This window comes from Eleutherodactylus coqui, chromosome 1 (genome assembly GCF_035609145.1).
Source record: "Eleutherodactylus coqui strain aEleCoq1 chromosome 1, aEleCoq1.hap1, whole genome shotgun sequence".
NCBI lineage: Eukaryota > Metazoa > Chordata > Amphibia > Anura > Eleutherodactylidae > Eleutherodactylus > Eleutherodactylus coqui.
This window is the reverse complement of record NC_089837.1, coordinates 458,206,420-458,218,890: the sequence shown is the minus strand read 5'-3', so window position 1 is coordinate 458,218,890 and position 12,471 is coordinate 458,206,420. Positions and strand designations below refer to the sequence as shown.

The 12,471-nt window shown below is 43.3% G+C and overlaps 1 protein-coding gene across 1 annotated transcript in view; it reads left to right on the top strand.

Annotated features, from left to right (window-relative positions):
* The window catches only part of ITGB7 (integrin subunit beta 7), a 41,043-nt gene that overhangs the window by 11,443 nt on the left and 17,129 nt on the right, over positions 1–12,471 (top strand). Inside the window, exons 2-6 of the mRNA XM_066584225.1 lie at positions 980–1,053; positions 3,378–3,579; positions 6,021–6,191; positions 8,614–8,861; positions 12,312–12,470. Of these exons, the coding sequence (XP_066440322.1) occupies positions 6,089–6,191; positions 8,614–8,861; positions 12,312–12,470 (510 nt within the window). The 5' untranslated portion in view covers positions 980–1,053; positions 3,378–3,579; positions 6,021–6,088. The remainder of the gene's footprint in view (positions 1–979; positions 1,054–3,377; positions 3,580–6,020; positions 6,192–8,613; positions 8,862–12,311; position 12,471) is intronic.

The window sequence follows — 12,471 nt, the reverse complement described above, 5'->3', positions numbered from 1 at the left end:
AGCTTGTTGGAGATGTCTTAAAGCAGAAGGTACACTATCACATATCTGGTTCTCTTGCCCATCTTTACGTCCGTTCTGGCGTGAAGTACAAAAGATGTTAAAGCATATCTTTAAACATGAAGTAATACACCAAAACGTCTCCTACTCAACATACCCCCCTTGACCGATATCAGAAAAAGTGCTTCTCCAATTCCTTTTAGATGCAGCTAAAATCTTAATTCCTAGACACTGGAAAGACACAAACCCCTCAAAGATTCAAGAATGGCTTATCGAGATTTGCACATTAAGTAGCTTCGAAAAAACTAGACTCCTCCAAGATGGAAAGATATAGAGCAGTACATTAAAACATGGTCTGATTGGCTCTCCTATTGGAATAATTAATTCTGATCACACTTACCTACCAGTCAGTTTGTCTTTTTAACCCAATGCAATTATTACCTAACGGATCACTAAGCAGAGCCCCAAACCCCCTGTTGTTCCCTCCCCACTTTTCCCTCATCAAACCTAATCTACTTTTTGTAATCTGTTTTATTAATATTACAAGTATTATCTATCGCATGGAAGAAATGGAAACCCTTTTATGCCGTTACACGTGTAACCCACCTCCCCTTGTTCTTCTCTGTACCCTCACCAAATTACATAAATAAAGAATTTAAACAAATATGCCTCAGTTTACTGGAAGATCATAGTATTACATCCAGGGAGAATAACTCTGTTCAAACAGCTCCCATCATAGTACTGAGCACAGAGTCCCTACAGCTCTGTTCTGCACATCCCCAAAGACCTCCTGTACCGCTGTACTTTTTGATAAGACTATCTGACTGGGGCCATGTGAACGCAGCCTGATGTTGTAGAATTTGTATTCTACATAACATTGTATATAGCAGTCTAGACATTAGAGATGTAGGTCGTTAATATACAGACAGGTGAAATAGGTGGTGAGTGATTATTGTAACCTCAGTTTCTTATGCTGTTGCAGATAGCTGTAATCACACTTTATCCTGCTCCGAGTGCATCCAGTCCCATCCCAGCTGTGTATGGTGCTCAGCTAAGGTCAGTGCTTCCAATTACTTAAGAAGTAGTAATGACAAGCCATTGTATGCATATGTGACTACTGGTCAGAGGTTCCATCGCAGATCCAACAGAAAGTACCGGAAGAAGAAGTGCTGGCTGAACGGCTCCTTCTTATGACGAAACCAAAAAGTGCTGAATGGACGCTATTGACGGAAGATAAAGTGCTGCATGCAGTGCTTTTTCTTCCATCCAAAGGCCGGGCAGTTGGGGTGGAATGTAGACTATAGTCAATGGTGTCTGTCCAGCGCTGTTCGGTTCCTTCAAACACAGGTGTAAAACCAGCCCTCAACATAGCTGTAAGAGGTCCTTGATTTGTTGCTAGAGGAGCAAAATTTTATTAGCTTCCATTCTGCCTAACATAAGAAAGCGTTTAATGTATATTAAATGTTATTATGGGTTAAATGAAGAAAAAAAGCTAATTTCGAGTTCGTTAATGACATTGACAGATCCCCTTAGACACCATGCTCACTGTATAGTACAGGTTATTACAATAATGAGAATACCAAATTTGCCTATGTTGTTTCTCGGGTTGTGATGTTATGATAACGGGTATCATATTAACATCACATATTATTAGAACACGTGTTTATTGCTATTGTTTTTAGGCTTATGTAACACTACCTAAGCAAAGCTTCTCCTCTGCCAAATATTATCGATAGTCAGTATTTCCTCTTTTTAGAACGGGCTCTGTAGAGCTTCTGAGTCAAAATAATAAACCACAGCCCAAACAGTCTGCCTGGCATCAAAGCGTCTAGTAAAAGGGATATTCGTATGTCTGCCAGTTGGCGGCTTCATTTGACTACACCATCTTGAGGTTTTAATATCGGAAGTTTACGTTTCCTTCTGCTTTATGTACCATGGGTGAGAAAACCAAGGAAAGTCAATACGCCGTGTACTTTCCAAATTTCTTTGTATGTTCACTCCGGGCCAAATTTGTATTAGTATCTAAAAACTAAAAAAGAGGTACCTCATACAGAGGAAGTTGGGAGATTGCAGAAAAGAACTCTGACCCCTATTCAGGGCTGGTTATAGGAGGCAGCAAACAGGGCAATTGTCCAGTGCCCCCATTTCCTAGGAAGATACTTTGATGGGACCCCACAGAGTGGAGACAAAAACAAAAAAACTATTTCCTTCCAGCAGTCAAGTAGACTGTGTGTATGATGGCTTCAATTAATGACGAAATAGGGGTGGCTCAAGAGGTACAAGTACTTTTTCTGTACAGTGGTCCAGCCATCTTTTACATAATTAGGGTACTATACATAAAGATGTATTAATTACTTACCAGTTGCATATGTATAGATATGAAGTGCATAAGGTTGAATGGGGCATACAGTTGTAAGGTTCTGAGAGAGGATGTAGAAGCATAGAATGGCATAGTTGGAAGGGACCTCCAGGGTTTTCGGGTCCAACCCCCTGCTCAGTGCATGAACACTAAATATTCCTATACAGATGCCTATCCAGTCTCCGTTTGAAGACTTCCATTGAAGGAGAATTCACACATGGTATATAGCCAAGAGTTAACCTGGCTGCTGCATTCAGGATGGATTAGAGAGAGGAGAGTTTAGTGGAAAAAGTTCACCTCTCTCTAACAGAGCACTCCCACTAATTGTTCTCATTAGCAATCATTAATCTGGCTTTCCCTGAATGAGAAACACTGATAACATCAAAACTGACACTTAAATAGCTGTCTTGCTAAAATATATAGTGCCACTACAGGGAAATTGAAAGCATTACACACTGCCCATTCACACCAACAGTCCGTCTGTGTAATGTAGAAGAAGACAGGTCCTGAAGAGTGAGAGAGGCTCCTTCAAACTGTGCTCCACAAGGTGAGAATCAAGAAAAGAGGATCCCCCTATATCAGCTCTGAATTCCATAGTAGAGAGTATGAAAAAAAGTTGTCCAAATAGGACAATCTGTAAAATAACATAAAATATTAGGAGAAGGCAAAATAAATAGAGATGAGCGAGCGTACTCGGTTCGGCTGTTTTTGAACTCGAGCACCGCTTTTTCCGAGTAACTCATTACTCGGACGAAAAGATTCGGGGGGCGCCGGGGGGGCGGCGTGGTGGAGCGGGGGTAGCAGTGGGGAAATGAGGGGGGCTCTCTCCCCCCCCAACTCCCCTCCGCAACCGCCCGCTCACCCCCGGCGCCCCCCGAAACTTTTCGTCCGAGTAGTGAGTTAGTCGGAAAAAGCAGTGCTTGAGTTCAAAAACACCCGAACTGAGTAGATTCACTCATCTCTAAAAATAAAGTATTTTAAAAAAGTAATGTAACTCATTGAGGGCTCATTTATTATGCAGAATTTCACACAAGGAGGGAAGTCAGAAGGTTCTCGATGTGCCACTCGTCTAGAACTCCTCCAGCGAGGATGTGATGAAGGCCACCTGATAGACCCCAAAGAACTTGTTCAGTTTCTTAAGGATGCACCCTTAAGTGACAATGCTGATGAAGACTCGGTCACACAACTGGCTCCACAGAAGGTCCACATCAAACTACGCCCTGGTGAGACACATATAGCATTTCTTCTTGGTTATGCCTCTGCTGAAGCTACTTATCTACTATGTATAGTCCTCTTTTTATGAAGAATGTCTGTATCTAGGAAATTTCTGTGTTATTTATACACTTTCTTGGGTTTTCATAGACTTCTATGGGAAATAAACCTTTTTCATATAAAAGAGTACAACAAAGTGATATATAATAGAGCACTGCCATCTACATACACTCATTGATAAAAAGATAAAGTACCAAGAAGGAGTTGTTGGAATCGAATGAAACTTTATATGTGTGAATGAAATTGAAATTCTGCCATCCTTGAGTGCGTCTTGTTTCTACGGCGTACACACTGCAACAAAAATGACCTGATAATGTTATTCCTTGGGTCAGTACGATTGCTATGACACCAAACTTAAATAGTTTTTTTTTTGCTGTATTACTTTTTTTTCAAATATATTTAATTTTTAAAAATTATTTTCTGCCTCTTTCAACATAGTAGTGCGAGGATTCATTTTGTGCCGGACATCCTTTAGTTTCTGTTAGTACTATTTTGGAATCTATACAACTTTTTGATCGCTTGAGACGGGGTGGCTTTCTTTTTTTCTGGGGTAAATAATGCGTTACTTTGATAGATCGCACTTTTACTGACGCAGCGATACAAAAAATATGTATTTTTGTTTTATTATTTAAATTATTTTATTATAAATATGGCAAAAGTTTTTTTTTTTACTTTTATTACTTTTAAAAAAATAATTAGTATAACTTTTTAAAACTTATTATTATTTGTTTTTTAGTCCCCAGAAGGAACAACAACTTGCGATGCTTTGATCGCTCCTGCTGTATGATGTAATGTCATAGCATTACATTATACGGCGATCTGACAGGCGATCTATCAAGCCACGCCACAGGCATTAGGCCTTAGGGTCTTGACAACGGCATGGCAACTCGCGATCTCATCATGTGGGGCCATACGAGAACCCCGAACATCGATCGGGGCATTTAAATGCCGCTGTCAGTATTGATGGCGGCATTTAAAGGGTTAACAGCTCCAATAAGCCATGCGGCTTATCGGAGCTGTTGCAGGCGGGTGTCGGCTATAAGAAACAGCCGGCACCCGTGTTGTATAGAGCGAAATCGCCCCACGATCCTACTCCATAAATACCCCCCTCCAAAGCCTGTTAACTGGGCAAAATCTCTTTGATTGCATCGTAGAGGCATGTCTCGTAGTCAGCGATCTCTGTACAAGAGCTACACCACACAAAAGTAGCCTGAGAGCTTTTTAGTAGGGAAGCACTTCTATGGCCTCCAGTAGCGGGACCCCATGTCTAATAAGACCACAGCTGTAATCACTTTCATATCTGCCTGACACATAACTGCAGGTCATGTTTTGCAGCAATCCAACATTTCTATCTGGGTGCATTACCAGTTTTGTCAATGAGTCTGTTAACTTTTCAAGAACTGAAGAAAGTATTAATATTAGGTTTCTTTCTTTAGTGCAGATCATTTTCTTCTTTCTTTAAAGTACCAAAATAGTCAAAACAGCAAAAAGAATGTTAAATTCACCCCTGAACCCACCTCTAACCCAACACCTGAGGGGAGGGGAGGGAAAAAAGTATTTAAGCAAGTTGTAACCGAAAAAAAAACCCTCCGTCCTCTTTGTGCTGCCTGAGCGTCAGATAAACCTGCATCTTATTCTACTCTGTGCCACTTATCCCCAAGTTACATTTTCCTAGTGTCATTGACAACCCTGCTCATCTTGACTCGGCTAACATTAGAGACCTATTTCTGCAATTCCATGCCTACTAGTGATAGTGAAGTGACAACATTAGTTTTAGGCCGGCTTCACATGGGTGTATACACATCTACGCACGCATTTGCGCAATGGGTGTTTCATTTTTGACCATGTCTGTGCGTTTAACTGTATTTTTTGTGTGGTCATGTCGTGCATGCATGCTCCCATTGATTTTAATGGGCAACTGAGTTAAATTAGTTTGGGTCCCCTGGCTTTGGGAGGACACAAAGATCTGAGTTAAATTAGTGCCATTTTTGTGCGCAAGTCGCATGGAAATGGAACATGCTGCATATTTTTTGCGCAAATGATATACACCCAAAATACCTTCATGCGAATGAAGCTATTGAAATCAATGCATTCTGTTCACTGCCTATTGTGTGCGCAATACGCTGATCAAATACGTACGAATAAGCCCTTACTGTATGCTGTAAAAGAAAGATTCTGTTATAAAAGTGTGAAAGAATGCTCTGCCATCTAGTGGCCAATGTAAAAATTACAATATTTCATCATTTATTTGGATGTAGATTGATGCAAAAATGAAAATATTGTTTTCTATGAGTTCAAAATGTCACTTTCTGATGATATCGTCCCCATGAACGTCTGACTGTTTTACGATGTCTAGCTCGTTAGCTTCTCATTAATACTGTTTACATTTCAGGGGAGAAAACAACATTTCGAGTTCGCTTTAAACGTGCAGAAGGGTATCCCATTGACCTCTATTACCTGATGGACTTGTCTTTCTCCATGCAAGATGATTTGGAGAATGTGAAGAAATTAGGAAGTGACATTCAAGAAATGCTACACAAGGTTACCAAATCCGTGCGCATTGGTACGATCCAGCTCACAGATGCAGAATGCATGAAATAGTCATTGATATGAAAAAAATATATAGATTTTTTCTCTTATAGCAAAAGACAGAAAGAAAAGGATCCAACATCCGTAAAACCCCAGCTTCATTGAGACATTAAAATCCCAACAGGAAGGACGTACAACGGCACAACCACTGACACGTTTCAAGCTGCCAGAGCAGTTCTTAGTCGTAGCATAAGAATATGGCGCACCAGCTCCATTTAAAAAGAAACAACCAATAAACAAACAAAAAAGTGATCATGTGACTACGCAGAAAATAAGGAGAGAAAAAAGAGAAAGAACCCCTGGCAATTAACCCTTTGTAGTGTCAAATCCTGCAAAGGGGTTTCTCTATTAGGGCTCCTTGACACGCAAGCAAGCCGCATCCAAAATAACCAACTGATTTCAATATGCTGCCTCACATGGAGCATTTTTGCGCCCGCATTTCGACTGGGCAAAAAAATACACGACATGCTTTATTTTTGTGCGCATTTCCGCCCCCAAATCTCAAGAGAAATCTGTAAGGGTGCGCAAATGTATACCCCATCTGCACGAAATTGCGCACCGAATGGTGCGATTTTGCGGGAAAGATGGATTACACCTGGAACTAATTAGGCTGCCCAACCTGTTAAAACATGAGGCAGGTGTGTCACTGTGAACAGCCTCGGCAGGGGCAAAAAGTACAGTAAGGAGTATGGAGTCCGCTTGCGGGAGGAGGTGATAGTGCGCCATTTAGAGTGCAATTACATTACACTTGTCTGCAGGAGCCCTTAAGTAAGTTTTGATGGTGGTCGCCTCCTCTAATGGGGCGTCTGACCCAGCCAATGCCTGCAGTGCGCATAGATGAAAAATTACCAGGACGTATGTTAAAAAAAAGGCGCAGAAACTGCAGAAACATTCCTGGATGCCCCGTTTGGTATATCGGAGATATGACGACTGATACGGGTTTTTAAACTGCAAGTCGTGCAGCCGACATACTGAAGTTACACACATTGCGTGTTCCTAATAGCACTTTTTAGCCCAGATGATCGCGCCATTCCTTCCTGCTGGGTTTTAATACGTCTCAATAAAGTCGTGATGTTATGGACGCCGGATCCTTTTCTTAATATTATTTTACAAGGTACAAAAAGAATTTTGAACTGTGACAGGCAGAACCTCGTGTATGTTGGGGTCACCATGGAGGAAAACTATAACATAACATGGCATTAGGAGCTCAGCAGGGGCGTTACTTGGGTCTTGAAAGATCAGGGGCACATGCCCTTAACCCTTTCCAATCCACTGTCTGTCATCTCAAGACATTATGATTTAAGGCTGTTGAAAGACGTCCGTCGGGGTTCTCTTACTGTATATTGCCAGCCTCCCTGCTATCGGAGCCTATCCAACGTGTCACCTCATGCAGTACTGGCTTTAGCCAGCAGATAGCGCCATTGTATAACAACAGAGAAAGAGTGAGCCCTCTAGGAAAACCAGGATACAAATTGGATTGGAAAGAGTTAAGGCATATATTGTGCTCCTACCCCTAGCCCCCCAAAAATGTACAGTTATAATATAACATTGTTGCTGCTATACCAGAATCAAATATGCAGAAATTAAATATTATCTATATACTGTTTTTGAACAAAGACCAGTGTTACCACTATACAAGGCCCAAATAATACAAGCACACTACGACCACTACTACTCCACAGTGACTGACTAAGGGCCCTTTTACCTGGAATGACCTGTTGGGCACAGATGCCCACAGGTCATCCCAGCGAATCGTTCCTGTGCTTTTATACAGGAATCGTTTCTCCTTAAGGAGAGCACCTTGAAGGTGTGAGGAGACTTATAAGGGCATCCATGCTCCTCTGGGAAATATGTAAATGCAAAGATGGAAGAATACATCTGCAGCGCCACCTATTGGAAGGCAATATTCTTGCAAGTCAATGTCAGACTTTTTAAGCAAGTCTTATAGCAATGACTGGGAATTGCAACCAGAATAACCATGCACGGACAGCTGTTTCAGGGTGATTGCCCCTCATCAGTGTGCAGTAGGTTTCTGGTTTGGCTAGTGAGAGGCGTAGGGCTCCTGCACATGGCAGAGCCGGATTCCACATACAGGGCACCAAAAAGTTAAAAGAAATATTTTGGGTTGATGCTTCCTCTCTGAGTTTGGGCACAGGCACATGGGAAACATTTGTTCCCGATCATCGCTCAGTGTAAGTGTGCCCAGCAACTGAATGACAAGAAAACGTTTGTTTGTCATTCCTCCCATTTTTCATGCAGGTATAGCCCGCATTATGTGTTCTGATGATCCATGCTAATGTAAATCATGTCATTAGAAGCCTAAGCATTGATGTAACGAGCAGCCCGTGTCTTGTGACAGTAGTGGATGTATCTCTGACATTACATGCTCCATACAGGTTTCGGCTCATTTGTGGATAAGGTGTTGTTACCGTATGTGAACACATTGAGAAGGCAACTGCAGAATCCTTGCCCGGTTGAAGCAAAAGCAGAGCGCTGCCAGCCACCATTCAGCTACCGGCACGTCCTATCCTTAACCTCAAACCTTACCTTATTCCAGCAACGAGTCAGTGCGGAGAATATCTCAGGCAACCTGGACTCACCTGAGGGAGGATTTGATGCAATACTACAAGCGGCTGTGTGCACAGTAAGGACACAAGGCATAGGCACCCCAAATGTGGGACATCGCCATGATTAAATACCAACTAGTATAAGACCGCGTGATTCTTCCCATAGCACGGACTGCCTCTCTGTGCTGCACAGACTTGTTTTAGGTCTTCTAAGATATGAGGACGCGTGACAAGACTGCACAGCACAAAAGATTTTGACTTGTATGCCAATTATTTATGCCTACAATATATATATATGCCTGGGATTCTGACCTCACGGACATTCGCACTTTTTTTTAATCCCCCGCTCTGTGCAGAGTATGGCTGTGTATTAAATGCATTTTCAAGGCCGCCTGCAGAAGGCCGGGTCGGATCGGGATGCGGACCCGTGCCCCTACAGAGACCTGCAGCTCACCCGCTCCCAGCGTCTTCAATCTCTGCTATGCGCCGGCTGTTGGCGCAGAGGGTAGCCAGCCCGTCAGTACTGACGTTTCTGCGAGGCCCACACAGAAATAGAACATGCCGCGATTAATTTTCCGCGCGTGTTTTCATGCGGACAAATCACGGCTGTGTGCATAGGATTGCATTTTCTAATGCAATCCCATGGCAGCGGGCACGGGCGGAAATTCTGCTGGAAATCCCGTCACGGAATTTCCGCCCGTGTGCAGGGGGCCATATGCAGTGTCCACTCACAGTTCCATCTTGTGAATGGAAGAAAGAATGTTTATAGACTTTTATTGCCTCCATTCACCATGTGTTACGCATGGGAAATATGTGTACGTAATTCGAGGGGACAATACGCCCGTGTGCATGAGTCCTAAGAGAGGTTAGGGTTTCTTCCATATAGCAAGCTTATAGATAACACTTGTCTATATGTGAACATCTATTTTGTGTGCTGATCCTCTACAATTTGAAGGTGCTGATTAGAGATGAGCGAGTATACTTGCTAAGGCACATTGCTGGAGCGAGTAGTGCCTTAGCCGAGTATCTCCCCGCTCGTCTCTAAAGATTCGGGGGCCGGCGCAGGTGACAGGTGAGTTGCGGCGGGGAGCGGGGGGGGGAGAGAGGGAGAGAGATATCTCCCCTCCGTTCCTCCCCGCTCTCCCCCGCCGCTCCCCGCCGGCCCCCGAATCTTTAGAGACGAGCGGGGAGATACTCGGCTAAGGCACTACTCGCTCGAGTAATGTGCCTTAGCGAGTATGCTCGCCCATCTCTAGTGCTGATTCTAAATATGAAGTCAGAAATGATGCATCAGGTCCACATTATTTACAAGTGTTCAGTTTAATACATAATATTGGTCTAGTACAGAAAGAAACATTTGTAAATGTAAGAAAAGATCTGTAAAAGGCCTCCTGCACACGGGTGGAAATCTCCAGATTTCCGGCAGAATTTCCACCCGTGCCCGCTGCCATAGGATTGCATTAGATAATGCAGACAGCAGCGATTTGACCGTGTGAAAACCCACGTGGTAAACAAATCGCGGCATGTCCTATTTCTATGCAAGCCTCGCAGAAGCCCGCTCAGAAACGTCATCGCTGATGCACCGACTCTGCTCTGCGCATGTGCGGCTGTGCGCCAGACGGCACATCGCAGAGTAGAGAGAAGACACCGGAGGAGGTGAGCCGTGGGTCAGTGCAGGGGCACAGCTCGCATTCCCGTGTGGGAATTCCCGCAGTGGGAACCGACCCGGCCGTCTGCCGGAGGCCATAATTTGCACATGTTTACTTTTTTTAAAATTTTCTGGAATAGATATGATCAGGGTTGTCATCCGCAATCACCAGCAGTGGTCTGCCGTCATGTCTCTGTTCCACATGCCTTGATATCTGTGTTCTGTGGTCTTAATGTCCTGCTGGAAGCATTCTCCTTGCTCATCATTCAGAGCTCAAGATTTTGGGGTAGGGGCAGGGGCGTAACTATAGAGGATGCAGGGGATGCAGTTGCACCCCGGCCCAGGAGCCTTAGGGGGCCCATAAGGCCTCTCTTCTCCATATAGGGAGCCCAGTACTATGAATAAAGCATTATATATAGTTGGGGCCCTGTTACAAATTTTGCATTGGGGCCCAGAAGCTTCAAGTTACGCCTCTGGGTGGGGGTGAGGTGATCTTAGCACCATAATGTTTGCTCCCAGACTATCAAAGGAAGTCATCAAAGTTTAAACTACGAGTACATAATTTTCAGCCCTGCATTCCCAAGAAAGTTTGTCACAACATCAGAAAATCCTGTCCTTGACAAAAATAAAAAGTTACTTACATCAATTGCTATAACTATCACTATCTGTTAAAGTACCTCATACCAGGTTAGCATGACAAGATGGGATGTTAGTTTTGGGATGTGTAGCAATAAGATTAAAACTATAAAACATTGTACCGTGTTTTACCGAAAATAAGACCCAGTCTTATATAATGTTTTGCCCCCCAAAAAGGCACAAGGGCTTATTTTCGGGGATTTTTTATTTTACTTACCTAACAGGCTTGATCCACATCCACTACACCGCTCTCTGGAGGTCCGCGCTGTTCTTCAGTCCTAACTGCTAGTACATCATCACTTCCTGGTGACGGGATTCATAAATCCCGCCTCCACAACACGATGGCTGTTGATTGGTTCTTTGAGCGCCTCAGCTCAGCCAATCAATGCAGCGCTGGAGGAACCAATGTGATGGCTGTGATTGGTTCATTGTGCACTGCATTGATTGGCTGAGAGCAGCGCTTGAGAACTAATCACAGCCATCGCTTCCTGGAGGCGGGATTTATGAATCCTGTCACCAGGAAGTGATGATGTATGAGCGGCTAGGACTGCGTGAACAGCGCGGACCTCCGGAGAGCGATGCGAGGTACCCGGACTGCACTTGCTAAGTAGTGTATTCCTTTTTTTTCATGTATTGTAGCTAGGGCTTATTTTTGGGGTAGGGCTTATATTTCCCCCCAATGTTGATCTAAAGGAAGGCAAAAAAAGAACCAATGCCAATTTCTCATTTAGGGAAAAAAATTCCTTCCTGACTCCAATCTTAATCAGAATAATCCCCGGATCACTGACACTTCTGAAGTTGCTAATGATTATTATATATAATATTGTATCGCTCAAGAAAGGCTTCTGATGTTTTATCTCACCTCAGTGCTGGATTCCCAGCGACACAGCTCAGTACTTCTGTATAATATCCTCCTTGCTGTTGCTTCTGTGTATGCTGGGGAGAGAGCTAGGAGAGCAGGATCTCCTCTTCTCTGTGTGCTATGTAGTAGTGGCATCATAGAAACTAGTTTATACCCACCAGGGAAAACTGACCATTAGAGATGGAGCTTGCAGAAGGGGAAGCTGGTGATAAATGCAGGATACTAGACATATAATAGCCAGAAATGGTGCTACTCCTCAGATACACGCACATATGTGGCAACTTATTCTGCTTGGTCACTTGAGTTGTTATCTCTATATAGACAATCCATTTAATGTAGTCTACTGGATTATTTCCTGAATGAATGAAATCTCTGTTGCAGGATCACATTGGCTGGAGGAATGTTACGCGGCTCTTAGTGTTTGCAACTGATGATGTCTTTCACATGGCAGGGGATGGTAAATTAGCTGGTATCTACATGCCTACTGATGGGCGCTGCCACCTAAATGAGAATGGAGAATATTACTACAGTCATATGTTTG